The sequence below is a fragment of the Podarcis bocagei genome (genome assembly GCF_964188305.1).
Source record: "Podarcis bocagei genome assembly, chromosome: 12".
NCBI classification, from domain to species: Eukaryota; Metazoa; Chordata; class Lepidosauria; order Squamata; family Lacertidae; genus Podarcis; species Podarcis bocagei.
Window position 1 is genome coordinate 38,770,346 of NC_138137.1, and position 20,071 is coordinate 38,790,416.

Here is a 20,071-nt window from a genome sequence, read left to right on the forward strand (position 1 = left end):
CTCCGCGTTCTGTATCCACTACACCACACTGCCTGTGGCCACCCAGATGTGGATGGACTCCAACTCCCATCAGCCCCAGTCAGTATAGCCAGTTGTCGAGGAGCTCATCTTGCTGGGGAAGCCTGAAACAAGTGAGCCATTCGTTAACCAAACCAAGGAGAGCTCACCCATTGAAGGGGGGGGGAGTGTGTTTAGGAGGGGTGGGGGAAGAATGTTCAATTATTTCTTCAAGTAGTAAGAGGGCAAGAATGAGAGCCAAAAATTCAACAAGGGGGAAACGGGTCAAAGAACAGATGTGTGGAGGCAGACATGGGGTGCTGTTACAGGTAACCGGGTCAGCTGGCAGGAACTCTGATTAAAGAGAACTGGAAGGCTTCCCTTTCATAATCGAAACGCTTGACAAAAACAAATCTAATTAATACCACAAGCCCAAACCAGGAAAGTAATTTAATAAATGCTGCATTATCTTTCCACTTACAAATAAAAATGTGATCCCATTATACTGATTGGTTTGAGAGGATTTTTGTTTTTGGTCTGGACTTTGTTTTGAAAGGAGAGGTGAAGCGGCTTAGACGTTACACAGTTGCTTCAAATGTTTAGATTCTGGAGACTATTTCTTACAATCGAGCTGACATGGTAAGTTGTGAGTTGAGGAGATCTAAGCTGATGGGGGGGGTTCTAATAAAGTGGTTACCTGACTTATTTCACACCAAGGCACTGTAAAACTACTAAAACTAATCATCTTATTAAGATTGGGCAGGATACTTTTTTAAAAAATGCATACAGATTGAGAGAAGGTTCAGGAAAACAAGAAAAAGGGAAAGAAAACACCTCACATGGCCGAACAAGGAGAACAGGCTCCAGTGCCACTGATGAAAAATTGTTTTGGAGTAAAATACTACTTCAGAAGCTAGAGAAGCTAATTACTTACTTCTTAAAATCCGAATACACCTCATTTTAAAAATCTAACCAGCTTGGAAAAAGTAGTAGTGCAAATAAATTTGCTCCCCATGCTGAACTTGTGCAATGATTCAGGAAAGGTTCGGGAAAGAAGGAAGGGGTACACAATGCATAGATCATTTTCGTATTTCACTACAGAAGTGGTATGGGGGGGGGGACAGTGTAGCCAACATATTCCCTAATATTCTATTTTTCTATATGTACTACTAGTAGTAACCATTTTATTTGTTTATCTATAAGCTATAAACAAACAAACAACAAATCTGGCTCTCAATTTCTTGGCAGCTAACACAAATAGAGAACACAAGCCAACATAATTTTCCTCATCCCAACAGTAAGGTAAAGATAAAGGGACCCCTGACCATTAGGTCCAGTCGTGACCGACTCTGGGGTTGCGGCGCTCATCTCACTTTATTGGCCGAAGGAGCCGGTGTACAGCTTCCAGGTCATGTGGCCAGCATGACTAAGCCACTTCTGGCAAACCAGAGCAGCGCATGGAAACGCCGTTTACCTTCCCACCAGAGTGGTACCTATTTATCTACTTGCACTTTGACGTGCTTTCAAACTGCTAGGTGGGCAGGAGCAGGGACCGAGCAACGGGGGCTCACCCTGTCACGGGGATTCGAACCGCCGACCTTCTGATCAGCAAGTCCTAGGCTCTGTGGCTTAACCCACAGCGGCACCTGTGTCCCTATCCCAACAGTAAAAAGCACACAAACTCACTTCATGTTAACGACCTTTTTTCCTGCAGCCAAACTCAAGACTGACATTGTTCATAAATACCTTTATATAAATAACATATAGTGAACAACATCCTCTTTAACCAGGGCTTTTTTTCCCAGGGGGAACTCACTGGGACTCAGTTCTGGCACCTCTCAGGTGGGCACCATTGCCATTATAAGAGAATAAGGGAGGTATTCATGGAGAATTCAGGCACCTCTTTTTCCTAGAAAAACAGCACTGTCTATAACCATTCTGTAGTACAGTGTGTGCAGTAAGATTTTTTTCCAATGGTGGACAGTTTAGCCACAAGACTCATCTTACCCCCCCCCCCAAAAAAACCCACCCATAGTTCAGAAAAGTTTTATTATGTGATCTGTCTGTAAATAGAGCCTAAGGTGGTGGACAGTGAGAAAAGGCCGTAGCTCAGTGACACAGCATCTGCCTTGCATACAGAAGGTTCAATCCCCAGCATCTGCAGGTAGGGCTGGGAGAGACCCCGCCTGAAACCCTGGAGAGGCGCTTCTGGTCAGTGTATTTAATACAAAGCTAGATGGATCAATGGTCTGGCTCATACATATACACATATGTATGTATATGTGTACACATGTGTATGTATATGTGTATGTGCACACACACACACACACACACACACACACACATTTATTTATTTTTTATGTTAAAACCATTAGAACATAGGCTTTTGTTGTCATGGCCAAATGGACAAAGGATAGCCATGACAGCTGAATGAGCTTCTGTACTTCCTCAGAGATCCTTACTTGGAGCTGTTGCCTGGCAACTGCCAACTTCCAGCAGTAGAAAACTGCTTCTATCATGGGCTGAGCAACTTTCGGTGGCTGACCTCCATTTCAGTTCCTTAGAAATTTTTGGTGGTAGCTGCTGCCTGTTATGACATCAGAAAAGGCTACCAGAGAGACCCTGGTTCCGTGCAGGCACCTGCCTTTTCTGTTCCTGTGCTAGATCTGGGCGCAATTTTCAGACTTTTTGCTAAGCCACATTGTGAGGTTTCTCGGGGCTAGAAAGTGGGATAACAGTAGCCCAATAAATATATATTCTAGTGCACAATATCACCAATTACCAGCCACTGGAGAGGGATCCTTACCACCCTTGTGTGCTGCCTGGGAGCTTCCTAAAGTCATATGGCTGGCCATTGTTTGGGGAGATGTCTAAATTCAATGGACTTTGGTTGTGCTCCAGTAAGGCAATTCTTAGATTATTATAGCTGACTTAACATAAGCCAGGTGAAAAAAAGGAGGGTTGGTTTTTTTAAACTGGGGGGAAGGGCTAAAGCCCAGTGATAGAGCAAGGCATCTCCAGGGAGGCCTGGGACGCCCTGCCTGAAATCCTGGAAAGCTGCTGCTTATCAGTTTCACAGAAATCATAGAGTTGGAAGGGACATTCAGGGTCATTTAGTCCAACCCCCTGCAATGCAGGAATCTTCCCCACAGCAAACACTGGGTCAGCTCAAACCATCCAAATTTTGCTTAACAGACGCACTGACGCAGTGTGCTATAAGGCTTCAATCATACTGAACAAAAACAACAATATAAAAATAATAATTAATAGATGGACCAGTGGACTCGATGGACCAGTGGACTCGTTATAAGGCAGCTTCCTATGTTCCTTCAAAATACCCTTGGTCTTTATCATCCCTGGAAAGACAAAGTGAACTCTGACTACACAGTCACAAGTCTGCCACAAGGTTAGCAACTACAGTGGTCTGAACACATTTGACAACTGCTCCTTGAAAATCTGGGTTGTATCTTGGGTTGTCTGCAACCTTCATGTTAGGCAGACAGTTCATAGAATCATAGAATCATAGAATCATAGAGCTGGAAGAGACCACAAGGGCCATCGAGTCCAACCCCCTGCCAAGCAGGAAACACCATCAGAGCACTCCTGACATATGGTTGTCAAGCCTCTGCTTAAAGACCTCCAAAGGAGGAGACTCCACCACACTCCTTGGCAGCAAATTCCACTGTCAAACAGCTCTTACTGTCAGGAAGTTCTTCCTAATGTTTAGGTGGAATCTTCTTTCTTGTAGTTTGGATCCATTGCTCCGTGTCCGCTTCTCTGGAGCAGCAGAAAACAACCTTTCTCCCTCCTCTATGTGACATCCTTTTCTATATTTGAACATGGCTATCATATCACCCCTTAACCTCCTCTTCTCCAGGCTAAACATGCCCAGCTCCCTTAGCCGTTCCTCATAAGGCATCGTTTCCAGGCCTTTGACCATTTTGGTTGCCCTCCTCTGGACACGTTCCAGTTTGTCAGTGTCCTTCTTGAATTGTGGTGCCCAGAACTGGACACAGTACTCTAGGTGAGGTCTGACCAGAGCAGAATACAGTGGCACTATTACTTCCCTTGATCTAGATGCTATACTCCTATTGATGCAGCCCATGCCTATTGTATACCCAACTACCCATGTTCTTAATGTTCAAACCACCAACTCTCAGGATCAGTACTAGTTTTTTCATCCTCAACCTCTGAGGAGACACACTTCCTTAAAGAACCTGTTGCCTAGTGAGACACTGTCCCTAGTGGGATAGTGATCAATGCTACACAAAGTGGTTACGGAGGTCAGCTTCTTCTCCCAGCAATGGGATGTTCTTAATGCCCAGATGTGACAACAGCCAAGTACCATTGATGAGGTTCAACTAATTTTCATGCTCTTTCCCTGATGCCTCTGAACTGAAGAGAATTCAATTTCTTCTCTCCCAGAACAGTACTCAAGAAATATAACTCCTTAAGTCCATTTTAAAAAGAAACAACAGTGGATGTTTTGCCTCACAAAGTGCTAAATTTGTCATTTTACACATCACCGTATTCTGTGTTAGGATGTAGGTCCATCATTGTGTGTGTGTGTATGTGTGTGTGTGTGTGTGTGTGTGTGAGAGAGAGAGAGAGAGAGAGGGGGGGGGATCCCAAGCTTAATTAATGGATACCACCTGTCTAAACACTATTAGCTGATCTGCATTTAGGGTTTTTTGAAGGGGGGGTTGGCCCAACCAGAAATATTATCTTTACTTAAGTCTCACAAATGTCCTCTTCCAGCAAAGAGGGTTTACTAGAAAGCCTAAAACTGGCATTGTTTTTCTGTTATCGGGTTACAGTAGCTTGAGTCTCTAAGCGCCAGAATCCCCATATAGCTGATCAGTTACAGCTGTTAATTGTGGAGCAGGGGGACCAGCTGACATCTGCTTCTTGCTTAGTTAGTTAATGGTTCACTTCCAGGTCCTAAAAGGATTGCAGCCTCTCTCAAAAGACAATGTTGGACCCCATCTATGTCTGGCTTCTACACTGCCTGTCTTGTTCTGGTTTGTCCATACAATGCAAATTTGAGTGAACTCACATCTGCCACTGATCGACCCAATTCGTGAGCAATCTTTTCCCATCGACCAGGCGTCCCCCCTGGGAACTTAACCATACTTCTTGTCAGTTGGCTAAGGTCCTCTTCCGTCCATTCCGGTGCCTGTAAAACATTTGAAGAACATTCATTACACAAGGAGGGTTTGTCTGTGGCAGGAGGGGGTAGAGACACTGAGCACAAGACTAAAGCAAAGTAATCATGCAAAAGGTGTTCACTGCAAATACAATTATTTTATAGCTTGCTTAATACTTCGTACTCTTGCTTGTTGAATAGAAGAACACATATACCTAGCAGGTCTAGTTTATTTATAATGATTTGGACACACATGCGTGCAGGCGCACACAAATTCTACAAATGCAACATGTTTAATAGTGTCAGATGCTTTAAGGTATTAACATGACAAAATTGTGCATAAAATCCATATCCCCAGGGAAGTGAATTTAGGAAAGACCCTGGATTTGTGGTTGTGTGTATCACACAATCCAATACACTACTGCACTGTTGCATTTTTAATGGTGTAACAAATCTGCCTAGATTTTTCTCCAACAAGGAAAGGATTTGTGGAGGTGGTCATAGTACCACAGAATTGTAGAACCCAAGGGTCATCTAGTCCAACCCCCAGCAATGCAGGAATCTCAGCTCAAGCATCCACGACAGGTGGCCATCCAACGTCTGCTTAAACCTCTGGTGGTTAATCTATTGGAAGCACCTGGAATGAATAGCTCCTGAGCACAGCACATTTAGGGGCAGAGTAGCTGTTTCCAGAGAGACCAATACACATGCTCCCTCAATTGCAAACCCAAACTCCAATTTCTTCTTTTCTAAAAATGACAAATCAAGCCCCCAAACCTTGAAGCAGGAGCGCAGGGGCTCTATATAGAGAAGCCTTAACATTCATTCACATGCAAGCAGCTGTTTCCACCTTCCCCTTTTTTTCTCATCAGAAAGGCCATCTGCACCAGGCTTCCTCTGCACTGGCACGGGCAGCAAGCAACAGCTTCCCATTTCTATTTATTTCTAAAAAGAGCCCTTTATGACAAATACCTCCCCCTAATCACCATTTCCGATAATGAACAGGCAGGCACCAAGCAGTTTGCATTACAGAGCCATCAGCACAGAACAACATTCAGAGGTGAATGACCCCAGAGACCATCTCCACAGCTACGGCAAAGCTTCTCCCTGACACTAATCCTGCCTGTCATTCTCCCACTGTGCTCTAACCACGCTGACGTCCGCCTGCTCCACCACAAGCTTAAACGGGGCCCTTCCCTGACTTTTCACTGTCTCCCCCAATCAATGGCTCAAGCGTGCTCTTTTCACCATGTCCAAATGGCAGCTTCACTCCTAATCAGAGGGCCTTGCCCCTGTTTAACAGGCTTCCCAAAGGCTCTGCCATTTGCATTCATTTGCAAAGCAAACTACTTTTATTCACTTTGTCCTGCTATCAAGAATGCTCCCTGAAGCAGATAAATTGGCATAAATATACAGCCTGCCGCTTAAGAAGCAGTAAATAATAGCCAATAGTGGGAAGGATTTTATCAATCATCCCCTGTTTTGTGTCCGTGCATGCCTTTGTTCACCAAATGCTGAAAATCATATCTGTGCGACTTTTGTATAACCATAATAATTCAGGACCGGCTGTGTGGGTGGATGGAGACACAGACACACAGACGTAGATATCAATAAGGATGTACTTTTTTTCTGGGGAGGAGGAAAGAAATACACACACACACACACACACACACACACACACACACACACACGTGTGGTGCAGTGGGAAACTAACAGTGCTTTGGATCAGGGAAAGGCAGCTAATTTCCAGTGCAAGTAATAGAGCTTTCAGTTGCACCATGCTCCCCCCCCCCCCGGAAAGAGGCACTTATAGATACTTAATGTAAAATTCACTACCCAAGTATCATGTGCTGTTGGCCAGGATCCAAAAAGCCCTTTCAGATGTGTACAATGGCTTATTACGTACTTGGTGGGATTTCGAACATCCCACTGCTCCTGTAGCAATTTGCACTATATCGGGTTTGTGAAGCTGCTATAAGATTTGGCTGGGGGCAAGGAGGGGGGGAAGGGGTTGATGCTGTCAGAAAGGGAGACTCTGAAATTCTGCAGGGTCCCTTGAGCTAGGAATGTGGCTCTTGGATCTTGACCTATACCATTACCTGGGGAGTTGGCAGAAAGTATGTCAAGTGTTGCTATTCAGCATTTCTTCAAGCGGAGAGAAGTGTTCCGAGAAGTCAGTGTAAAAACAAAAGAACAGGGAGAAACTGTTTTTTCTTTTTCTTTCTATCAAAAGCTTTCAATACCAGATAGCCAAACATAAGTCTAATAGTGTGAAAGTCTGCAAAGCTTTTGAACAATCTGAAACGGCGGGGAGATAGTAGGAAATGGAACAATTCCACAAATTGTCTTTCACATAGATGACATTTAAGAACACAAGAGACAGCTGCTTTGCAGCCTAGTTTCCTAACACTAATAATTAGCTGCCCATCATTACTTAAAACTTTGTGTATTCAAAAGAACACGCTGAATGAAAAAATCCCCACTTTGAATTCTCGGCACAAATATTGAGCGGACAAGACTGTTTTTTGTTAGATTTGCCATTCCAAGTAAAAAAGGTTAAGTGACAAGCAGATCCACACTGTTAAAAATAAAGTTAGGTGGTACTATCAAAGGCCAGCATTTGAAGAACAACACATGAAGTCAGGTATAGGAATCCCATGGCTCTCCAGACATTGTTGGACTTCCAACTCCCCAGCCAAGGTCACTAGTGGTCAACAACTCTTAGAGGGACATAGCTTCCTGTCTCCACCTAAAGTGCTTCTCCACATACTTTGGAATTACACCAATTTCTCCTCGCAGCTGCTGCTTATCACAGAGTGCAGGATGCCACTTCAGAGGGTCTCTGATTTACAGGGTTTGTACCCAACTGAATTATACGCAGAGCAGACACACTGAAATCAATGGATCTGCATTAGCCACATTCCTTAGTTCCCGTTCGTCTACTTGGAACAGGACATATTATGGGATACAACCCCTAGAGTGGCTTTTGCGGTATGTGTGAGGACCCTGGGAGGAGAGCCCCGCCACAAAAGTCCTGAGCATAAAAGCAGTCCCATGTGCTGAGCTCATAATATTTTAGAGAAAAGCCGTTCTCAGACAAAGTTCAGTCAGTGGCCTTGGGCAGTTCACTCTCTTCCCCCCACCCCAGCTTCTCTCACAAGATTGTGGAGGAGGAGATAAAATGAGAGACAGAGAGATTGCAACTTTCCCTTGAACCCTTTAGATGCAGAGGCGGAGATGCACACATACCCAAAACATTAAACTTCCCGACTTCCTTTCTTACAAACACAAATTCCTTCACTATCTGGAAGATATAATGCCAGGCCTAACTTATATATTACTTCTGAGCCCCAGGGGCTACAATCAACATACCAATAGTTAAGCAAAGCCCTCAATTTAAACTATGAGTTTCCATATTCTGAGAAGAAGGGGGAAAGTTTCTTCCAAATCGGCAACATTTCCCCCAAAAGTTAAATCATTTCATTTAAGCCAACACTGTTAAATGGACTAGTCTGGCTATTTAGTGGGCTATGAATGGCTTAGACTAAAAGATCACATTTGAATCAGGGGGCAGGAGATCTTTTAAAAGTCTATGGACAAAAGAAACATGTTTATTTGAATGCTGCTGAAAGTATTAAGTAGAACCTTGACAGCTAGGATTTAGCTATGACTGAACTGGCATAATAAACATCTACAGCACTGACAACAGGAATATAAGGAAGGGCTGTAGAGAATCTGCTTTGCAAGTCTGGGGTTCAACCTTGGGCTTTTCTAGGTAGGGAACCCTCTTTCTTTAATTATGGAGAATAACTGCAAATCAGTGTAGATGGAACAACGATGCTGACTCGTTATAAAGCAGCTTCTATGTTCCTAGAAACACCTTTAAAACAGTGTTTCCCAACCGGTGTTCCGCGGCACACTAGTGTGCCGTGAGACGTTGGCTGGTGTGCCGTGGGAGGGAGGCGGGCGAGTCGGGCGGTGAGAGGCGGCGGCGGCGAGGATCCGCGTCGAGCCGGGGGCGGCTCCGCGGTGGTGGTGCCGAGGTTTCTCTCTCCATTCTCCCCTCACACACACACACAGGAAATAACACAGGATCAGCTGACAGGACCCAGCCAATGGGGCGGCGGCGGGGCAGCGCGTGCAAAAGGGAGGAGCGCGAGACAGCGGACGAGGAGGAGGCCGGCATGTCCGGGCAGCAGCAACAACAGCAGCAGCAACTCCCGGCGACGGCTCCTCAAGCCCCGGGCAACCCTACTCCCTCACTGGCCTCGGCCGCCCTCCTGCTCCACCCGCCGCCGCCTCCCCCGCCGCCGCCGGCCACCTCGGCCCCGCCGCCGCCCCCTCCTCCGCCCGCTATCGCCGCCGCCACCACAACAGCCGCCGCCTCAGCTGCCGCCGTCCCTCAGTCCCTCGCTTTGCTGCCTCCTCCCCCCCCACCCCCAAAGCTTGGAGGTTCCCCGGCAAGGGGGAGGGAAAAAAATTGAAAACTTTCACTTTCGTGCGTCCCTCCCGGCGTGACGCTGCGCGCTGACGTCACGGGGCTGTAATGGTGGTGTGCCGCGAGATTTTTCATCAAACAAGTGTGCCTTTGCCCAAAAAAGGTTGGGAAACACTGCTTTAAAAGATCTGAAGAATTTGTTCTCAAGTGAGCCGCTGAACTTTGTATATTTGAATTGACATTCAAGTAAACTTGTTCATATCTTGCTTTGATCATTTCTTACCAAAATAAATTCAGAAATAAAGAAAGCTTGTCTTTTATTTTAATCGCTAAAAGAACAGGCCTCCATAACCCTGGAAGAATACACATCCACCTTCAATATACATAAACATGTACACACTCATGCGGGTACACACACACACACACACACACACACACACACACACAGAGGCTTTTATTTGTTCTTCTTAAGGTTTGGTGAATTTACAGCTCTTCCACAACAGTAAACGGTGTCTTTAAGATAACCCCCTGTGACTCCACTGCTATAAGCAGCTAGGAGGGTGGCAACACTGTGAATTTATTCTCCCTGTACTGCTCTGGAGCCAGAGTCAGATGAATGTGTAAGCATAAGCCTTTGCCACTTAAAACCATGTTTGTCCAATATTACTGAAACACTGGGCCAAAACTCATCTCTACAGTAGAGTGATGGAAGATGCCACATGGTGAGGGGACAGCTGTTGTGTCTACACAAGCATTCAGATTTTACATCAGAAAGACAGTGCTTTGGGATTAGCTCTCCACACTGAACACAACACACTCAAAAGAAGGGGGAGGCAAACAGAGACACGAGGAACCGTTTTTAACACAAAAATTAAAAACAGATTACTTTCACAGCTATAAATATTCATATCGGCTGGTCAAATAACATTTTAAAGAAATTTACTGAATGAGATTTTTTTCATACTGAATATAAGCTTTTAGCAGTTAACTGGGGGTTTTTTTGGTGCTGTGCTCCCTGCTCCTATGGTTGCTCTAAATACCTTTTAAATACCATACACACACATTTCAAATATTCCAAGAAAACAGCAAATATGTTTTAAAATTTCACACACTGCCCTCTTATAACCTGTCATTTACTAACAGGTTTACAACTGGGGGCAGCTGTAGTACAGCTGCATTTTAATAGAGAGGAAAGCACTCTTGTTCCTGCGGTAACAATTTACAATTAAAAAATAATAATTACAACACTATTTATTTATCCACACAGAAATTTACATTCCACCTTTCTACTGTATACCTGCCAGTTTATTTTTGCTCCCTCCTGTACAGTCTTCCCCTACCTGGTGCTCTTCAGATGTTTTGGACTCCTGTGTTGCTTGGAGCTGATGGGAGTTGTAGTTCAAAGCAGCTACAGCCATGCGAGATAATATTCCTGACCATTCTAACTGTTCAAGCAGAGGCCATTGGAGGAGCCAAGAGCTTGGTGACCCCTGCTCTACGCCTTGTGCTAAGCTCCCTCTCCCCCCCAAAAAAATTCAAGATTTTTGCTCCTTAATCCTGGTGCCCACATAGCTTTCAGCTTTCTACAACCCTGATTTTGCCTTCTTCATCCCTATGTGGGGCACATTGCCTCCTGTCTGTGGGCTTCGTATGAGCTCTGCCTTCAACCAGATAGTCTGCTTCTGATGATGGGAAACATTTCTTGCATGGCCACTGCTTTCAATTGTTTAAAAAAGTCTCTAGCCCCACTAGAAAGAAAGTTATGAAGCAAAATGTGTGGGCACCGGTCCTAGTCATTTCTGTGAAATGAGTGAGGCTGACAGCTGAAATCACTGACAGGTTCACAAAGGAGTGAAGTCAGAGTTGTGACTTGATAAGTGATTGATTGGAGACCAGTCAAGAGGAATTCCTGGAGCTCTAAAGTACTATTTCCCACTACCCTTTAAGGCAGCCCCCCCCCAAAAAAACTCTGTCTCCCCCCCCCCTCTAGTCCTTAGAATCTCTGTAGTTTGCCCTTCCTTTTTCCCTAGTAACCAGGACACATCTTTCCAGTACAGTGGTACCTTGGTTTACAAACTTAATTCATCCCAGAAGTCCGTTCTTATACCAAAGCATTCTTAAACCAAGGGATGCTTTCCCTACTGAGGCCTCCCGCAGCTGGTGCCCTTCCACCGTTCATCTTCCATTTGTCTTCTGAGGCAAAGTTCGCTAACTGGAACAACTACTTCCTGTTTTGCGGAGTTCGTTCACCCAATAGTTCATTAACAGGGCTGTTTGTACAGTGAGGTACCACTGTAGTGGGCTTGTCTGAGATCAGGTAGTCCCTAGAAGTTATTCTATGCGAGTACTACTATACAATGATTGTGGGTGGATGTGAAAAAAATCTCTCCTTCCCCAAAAGGCAAATGTGAAAACTTTGCAAAGAGTCTTAGGGACATCTGCTGGTGTGCAGGAACCAAAGAACAAATACTCATAAGAATTCACTGTATAGTTAATTTACAGTTCAAGGGACTACATGGAAGTCTCTGTGTTTAAAGGGATAGCCTATGTTTTGGTTTAGGCTTAGCACTGGGGTGGGGTGGGGTGGGGAGACAATGTTCTTGTGACTTTAACAATTGTATGGGAAGCAGAAATTCCTCAGGTTAAGACTTTTTTTAGTATGGAAATACAATTATGGGGAAAGCTTCACAATGACTGTACAAGCTCCACTGGGATTCCAGAAATGAACTATTTTAATAAAATAAAATGTTTATTATGAAAACTCCACCACCAGGATTATCCCAAACTAAGAAACATAGGAGGTCCAAAATTGATACAAAATTCAAAAAATAAAAAGTTTGATTGATTTTTAAAATAAAACCTCCAATCAAAATAAGCTGCTAAACGTCACTTTGCTACTGTTTAAAAACCATCCACTCTGCTGACAGATGGTGCAGTGCATGGTTTTATTTACACTGCAGGCAGACGAATAAAATCCAGGAGGCCAAATGAGTAAGAGACCAAAGGAGGAAGGAGGCACAGGGCTATAATTGAGATTTCAAAAGGAATCGTTTAGATGTTTTTAATACACTGGAAATATGCATTAGAGAGTGTACTATTGTATATACACTTCTAACACAAGACAATAGTATCAAAGGGTGCAGAATGATACCGGGATTAGCAGTGTTGCCAAAAGCAGGAAAGACACCTGGAATCTGTCTTGGTGTTTAACCTTGGAAAAAGACAGGCATCCACAGTGCCTGGGCCTTCTTCTCATTTAAGCAGCGGTAATAAAGCCCACTTCACAATGGCATTATGAGGAGGTTTGCTTGACTTGACAGGATGACCACCAGCAACAATCCAAGGGAGGCCTTGCGGGCAGGGGGTGGGACCAGGCCAGGCAGAGCTTATGTCTGCTGCTAAGCATGCCCTCAGGGGCAATTAGCCAGAAGCTGTGTGCTCAGATGAAAACAGCAGCCTCTGTACAAGTTGCTTTGGGGCAGACTTCCTCCTACACTTTGAAAAAAGGAAAGGGAAAAGCCAGAAGTTCTGCCTTGGACCCAATTCTCCAGAGCCAAACGATGATTCCCCTGAATGCAGGCAAAACCAAATCACCAGGCCGGGGAATTTCCTGTGCTGCAAAGCAAAAGCAAGCAGCCAGCAACTTCAGCAGATGTCTCCGAAGACATTTCCAAAGCCACTGATCTATGTTTAAACTTCTGCAGGAGATTTTAAAGAAAATGGTATTGTACCCCCCCCCCCAAATGTTCAAGTTCAGTGTTTTGGTTTTTATTCTGTTTGAGATTTGGAGGTGCCTTTTGCTTTGGGGGGGACACCTTAAAAGAACATGCAGCAAGTACATACCTAAAAATAGTAGTTCTAAATCCCACTCGATGCAGCATTCAGGATATTCAGTAGAAGAAAAAAGTAATTCTAGCATATAGCTACTGCACAGAAGTGAAACCAACAACTGCCACCTAATGCTCCCAATAGTTCCTCTGAATACACTAGCAGAGGTGTGCACAGGCATATTTTGAGAAGACAGAGCCAAATTTCAGGTGCACAGGTAGGTGTGTGTGTGTGTATGAAGCTCATCTAAACATTGATGGGTTGTGTGAGAACTGATGTCGTCAACTCTACTGCCTCCCAGAAACTGCCTTGTGGGCAACCTGAGTTTTCCCAATAAAAACCTGAGATAGGAGACACTTTTATTGAAAATATTACTGTATGCACAGGTTTAGTGCTGTTTGGTGCAATCACGCTCTGTAACAGCACTGGAGAGTGTGTGAGAGGCAGGGAGACAGACAATCACAGAAAGAACACAGAAACAGACAGATGCTATACTAATAACATACATTCACAGACACACGGAGACCTACAATTAATGCAAGCTCAGTCAAATGCTACTAAGGCCAGAATGAGAGATGGGCATAATGCTCTAGGCAGGCACAGACAACAGTAAGAGTAATGCAAGGATTGGAACAAGGGAAGATTGCACAAGCAAAACACAACCACAACTTCTCCAAACTCTTTCAAATGCTGCTGGTCTTAAGAGTGTTAACAAGCAAAGGGCAGCGAAAAAACAGAATGCTTTCCCAATATGTTACTCTTCAGTATCCCTCCCCCAAAGCATGGTGATTGGAGAGTTCTGGTGAAGTCATTCCCTGATTTGAAGTCAGAGCCGTCACTCACAAAACTACACCCCACTTTTTCTCCCTCCCCTCCCCGCTATTTTCCTTTTATGGATTGATTGCAGGAAGTTTTAGAAAAATGCATAGAGTGGGGCTTACAGCAGCAAACCAGCCACTAAAGCAGGTCCAAGGATTTGGGAGCAGTCTGCTTTGGTTTCAACCACTTGCAGATCAGTTGCTGAGGTTCAGACATGATCCAAATACCTCCGAAGCAGCTTGCTTTGCCTTGGAACTCATGTTTTATCCAAAGCAGATGCACAGGGCTATCAGGAAGAAACTACAAGCAACAGCAGATCTGAGTCTTCAAATCTAAGTTGCTACCAAATGCCTGTTAGCCTTGGGGGGGGGTCCCCCAAGCGGGAAAATAGGTAATATAGCCCTCCTCCACCAATTTCTTTCTGCCTGTCCATCTACACAGCAGAAAAGTGATTCGAATGAAGCTGAAAGTGCTGCAGGAAAGGAGAGGAGGAAAGCGTCCAGGAGCCTCTTCTTTCTACTGCATTTCCACGTAAAAATCACCCCACCAATCCTTTTTACCAGATTTCTTGTGAGGTTTTTTGGCAGTAAGTGCCTGCTCTGGTTGCATGAGATTCTGCCCCCTGGACCTGAACACTCAATCCAGCAGCCTAGTGTCATTTCATATATTCTTTGGTGTTGTGAAGTACCTACTTCACAGGGAGCGTGTACACGGCGTTGTGCAAATGTACACAGACAAGATCAAGCCCATGCCTTCTTCATACAGGTCCGCTTGCCAAAGAGGCAGGTAATCACCCCAGGTATACTTGGCAGGTATACCTGCATGGGTTTGATGTTTTCAGTGCACGTTTTGAAGGTGTGCACTAAAGCAGCTTAGATCTCTACCTAACCCTCCCATGCCCCTCCCAGTTTGCCACTGGCCCAGCAATCCTTTATTAGGCAGCGTGGATCAAAGGCTGCGCTCAGCAATCCCTGCCGGTCCTGGCTACGTACAGCATCTTTCACTGACACAGATGTTATACCTGCCCTCCCCTGAAAGGTACAATTTAGCAAGCATTTTTTAATATACAAATTTGCAAGTACTAGAACAAAACTGGCTAATAACGTGACAGGATCTGCATGAAAAACCCACCCCATTCTTTCTTTTTAAAAGAAGCAGTGGGAAAAGAGGAAGAGAGAATATGAATATGAATCCCAAACAAGTAATAAGCAATGGATTACGACAGCATAAAGAACTCATCCAGCTCTAGTGAGATGGAGAATTATTGCTTTCTCTGTCACTCAAGCTACTTTCCAGCTATCCACAACCTTATCCCAATCTAACCAGGCAGCCTAAACTGCCTGTGACATTGCGGCATAAAAATCTCCCATTTAGTCATGTTTGATCTAGATTGGTACAACAAACATGATTGATGTGAATACAGTTTCTATGAAGAAAATCCTGCTTCTTTTTAATCTATTAAAGCAGGCATTGCAGTCACACATTTTTTTTTACTTTGAGGCTATTATTAATTAGGCCAATTAAGTACATATCAATTCTGACATTCCTATCTCCTGAGTATCCCCACCAGGTCTCAAGACAGAGTGTAATTAAGACGCTTATTTCTGAGCCATGCTGTTTCTGAATACTTTACAATGTTGGCCAGATTAATTTATAGTAGTTGTTTTCAATTATGTAGAATAAGCCTATTACAGCATTTTCGTCGATGGCAACTGTTTATAATGTTGATAATCATTGCCCTTGTAATATTATCCAGATCTATAGTGTGTCCACAATTATATTTGCACTGGTCCAATTTTATACGCATACTTACTTTATTTAGTCCTGGCTCATTCTCAGTATTTGCTGTAGTCCTGAGACAAAACTAATTTCCAAAAAACCCCCACAAAAAACCTAAGGCCAGATTCCCTTGGCAACTCATTCATCTTGTTCTTAAACCTCATCCAAGTCAGCTACAATTGATATGCATGTGGCAGATGACAAAAAGGCTATCAGTAGGAAGAACCAGAACATATATAGATTTATTAGGATCACAAAGAAAGCCCAGTTGTGCAAATTATTAACCAGGCAAGTCTTTGCTATGCTAAATTAGTCACCCCTGTTTACCATTTTCATATTCTCAGAATTGCAGAGGACATTACACACTAGCTAGCAAGCAACAAAATTATACCTTGGTATTTATTTCACAAACCCTCATTTTTCATCTACGGTAAAGATGCTTATTATAGCAAGAATGAAAAAAAAATTGGTTAAATTCAGATACGGTTCTAGAAAACTAAAGTATTATTTTCAGATTCATTTAAAACGTAACTCACTGATTTCTGATCTAGTAACTGCTATTTTAAATTACTCTGTCATAATTTATTCTAAATGGAAACGAATAATAAAAAAGAGAGTAAAAGGTAGCAATATAAAGATCTATGCAGAGCCACAGCATACATACCAAAGCATGGATACAAAAATCTACATGTCCTATTGGAAACATTTATGAACTTGCAGTGCTACTTTTTTATAAAAGATGAAACAATCTTCAAAATTGTTTCACAAGTTTAACATGTTAGTGCTCGGATGCAGTTCAAAAGCCCAAACCAGCCAATATTAATGTATTACTGTCACCACTTAAAAAAAGAAGCAAGTGCTATCTGTTGGGTCTGAAATGTTAGTCATACTAACTAGCTACTGTTTGAAAGTCCTAGGAATCCAGACACGGATGACATGGTTTCACACAGTGAGGATTTTATAGCAGGACTTGGTGTCATGGAGTCATCTGCCTGCACCTGCCATTTAAGGAAGAAGGTGGGGGTGGGGGGAGAGACTGGAAAAATCAAGGAGCAAGAGGGGTCATAAAAACCCATTTTTCCTTTGTTTGGCTTCTGCTGATTGGCTGCAGCAGTTTTCAGCAGAAAGCATGAAGGAGAGGTGAGAGAGAACAGACAAATCACGGATTAGAAATGTCCCCATATGAAATAATGGAAAGCACCAGCTCGTTATACGAATGCTCACCTACTGAACAATTTCCTGCGAACACATTGAGTTTGGAGAGTGGGACCTGCGTGTATAGTACCACCATCTAAGCTCATAAACCTCTAAGCTACTGAGGTACCTTCAAGCTTTCATCCTGGGACTTGGGAAGCCACCAGCAGATTGCTGCTGGATGCCAGAGCAGGCCTCTGTCCTTGCCTTATTCCCAGTTGCACAAACCTTGGAACATGTTGCTGGAGTTCCTAGCTTGGGAAAAGTCAACCCTAGTGATCAAAAGCATCCAGACAACCTCCAGTATAAGGCAGGGAGCAAGAGAAATAGTGAATAGCAAGATGAAAACAAAACACAAACTTAGTTTCTAGGTAGCCTAACATACTGAGCATGCCATAAGGTTCAGCTTACATTAGCCTGGCATTATCGATGGATCTTCAATATATTCTGATCTCGACCAAAAACAGTAAAAAAAAAAAAGACCTCACTTATATCTTGTGCTTCACATGGCCTGTCAGTTGTTCAGCACAAAACAATTATATTCATTGCTGTCTCCCTCTCCTCCAATAGACCATACCAGGCACACCTCTCCCCATCACCATTTTAACCTGGCTATGTCCATCAAAGAAATAGTAGTTCAGCTTGGACTTAACTATTCTTTAGCTCCTTTTGCATTAAAATGCTAAATGTAAGCATCTCCCTTCCCCCTGTGCCGTGAAAATGCTTTACATAGCTAGAAGAAGGATTGGAATAATGTATGGGTGTTAGGGCTGGGTTCTAGTATGAGCACAGAGCCATAAAAGTGGTTTCAGTGCTTCAAGTCACAAGAAATCCTTTGGGAGCCAAATTTACTGTGGAAAAATTCAAAATATAAGCAGCTTTTGAAGTGGCTATTATTTAGTGCTAACAGTATGTTTTTCATACAATAGTGGATAGAGCAATGTTAATTTCTTCACTTTCAAAACATTAAAGGAATACATTGAAAATATCTATTTGTATATAGATTGGAGTGTATGCTGCATTTTGCAAACAACAACAATGTAGAGAGATGTCTCCTATTGTTCTACAAATCATAAATTCCTGATACGGCACCAAGTGCTCAAGTGGAAAGAAAGCATCACAATTAGAAATAGTTCATAAATACTCAAGTCCATTTTAAGGAAAAGAAATTAAAAGACAATTTTTAATTGAAAGGCCAATATAATTGGTAGCACTTAGCAGAAAGCATTAACTCATTTATTTCTGATTAGCTTCCAGGCAATTGTTTTAATTCAGAAAAGATGTGAAATACTCTTTAGTAAATTTGATTATAGAACACTCAGGCATGTAGATCAAATAATCTATGGATTGCATTGTGTTTGGCCTGTCATAAGGCAGGTGCCGGTAGGCTATAGCAAGAGCAATATTTTCAAAATGCACAAGTTTTGGTAAGTCGTGCTCACTCTCCCATAAGAAAAAGTCAACATCACCCACGTCAGTTCAACACCACCTAAATGAAACATTCACATCCCACAAAATAAATTTATTTCCCATAGGATGTGGTGATGGCTACTTGTCTGAATGGCTTTAAAATAAAAAAGAAGAACTAAACAAGGTCACAGAAGACAGTACCTGCCAACTATATAAACCACATGTGTGCTGCCTTGGGCTCCATGATGGAAGATAGGAAAAGTATTTTATTTATTTACTTAAATATTTATAAACTTTATAATATATACATAAAATGTACAGCAGGGCTCTATGTAGCATTGTAACATAAAACTACAATAACGTCAATAAAAACACCAGTAAAGAACAGTTGGTTAAAAAAAAAACATTTTCCAAAGGCCTGTCTGAACAGCACAGCTCTTGAAAGGAAGAAGAGATTACTTCTGCCAAGCCAGCAAGGAGTGCTATGGGGCAGGATCTGTCACACTAAAGGCTCAGTCCCTGGTAGAGTTCAAAGATTTCAGTAGTTGAGGTGGAGCATAAGGAACCCAACAGACCTTACAGGCATAAATGTACGAAGGTGGACTCTTCATTAGCTGGATTATAAAAACATGGACCTTTTCAGCAGCAACTCTGTATCATTTGTAACATCTACCCTTAGATCATCATCATCAATTTGATTTGGTGGAGCTAAGAATCGAAACACACAACTTGCAGCCGAAAATAAACTAACTGCTTGTTATTTGTTCACTTGTAAGAAAAAAGTCAGCATAAGAATGGTTTAGTGTTTCAGATGTTTTATATTTATGTTAGTGAATTATGTAGTTAACAAATAATTTATAAAAAAACTGGCAAGAAAGCACTGATTGACCTTGGCAGACCTACATCTACATATTATGGGATGCTATAAATTGCTCTTTAGAAAATCCTACTCTTAAATCCAAGTCAAAACAGAATATCCAAAATCTAGCATGGCAATGATGTTCTAATAATCACTAAATACACACAGAGATTCCATATTGAGCTCAGTTTGGAAGACAGCCAGACTTTTTTCAGCCCAAAACAGGGAAAAACCAACCCACTGAAGACTCTCTGAAATATGTGGTAGTTTTAAACTAGGGATTACTATTTGAGATCAATCCAAAAGCTTTCTGCAATGGAAACTTCACTTAATTCTTCATGAACCTACTGATGGCATTTCTGAATCTTGCAAAGGCACTCACAGCACTTAATAAAAATGGAGCATTACTGTTTATCCTGAAACTGCTTGACAGTGAGGTGAGATGTTTGGGGTACTCTGCAGAACATGAAGTACTAGGATGGGCAAATGGTGGGGGGGAAATCAGGCAGAACTTATTGACTGGCTGCTCAAATGCAGGAAATAGGCACAATCGGGAGGGTTGACATCCTTACCCAAACCCTCTGAAATCACATTTCTTTCA

At 42.9% G+C, this 20,071-nt stretch overlaps 1 protein-coding gene across 1 annotated transcript in view; it reads right to left on the reverse strand.

The window, feature by feature from the left end:
* Nucleotides 1–20,071, reverse strand: part of DNAJC1 (DnaJ heat shock protein family (Hsp40) member C1) — a 73,709-nt gene that overhangs the window by 4,352 nt on the left and 49,286 nt on the right. Inside the window, exon 9 of the mRNA XM_081163226.1 lies at nt 5,054–5,173. Within this exon, the coding sequence (XP_081019352.1) occupies nt 5,054–5,173 (120 nt within the window). The remainder of the gene's footprint in view (nt 1–5,053; nt 5,174–20,071) is intronic.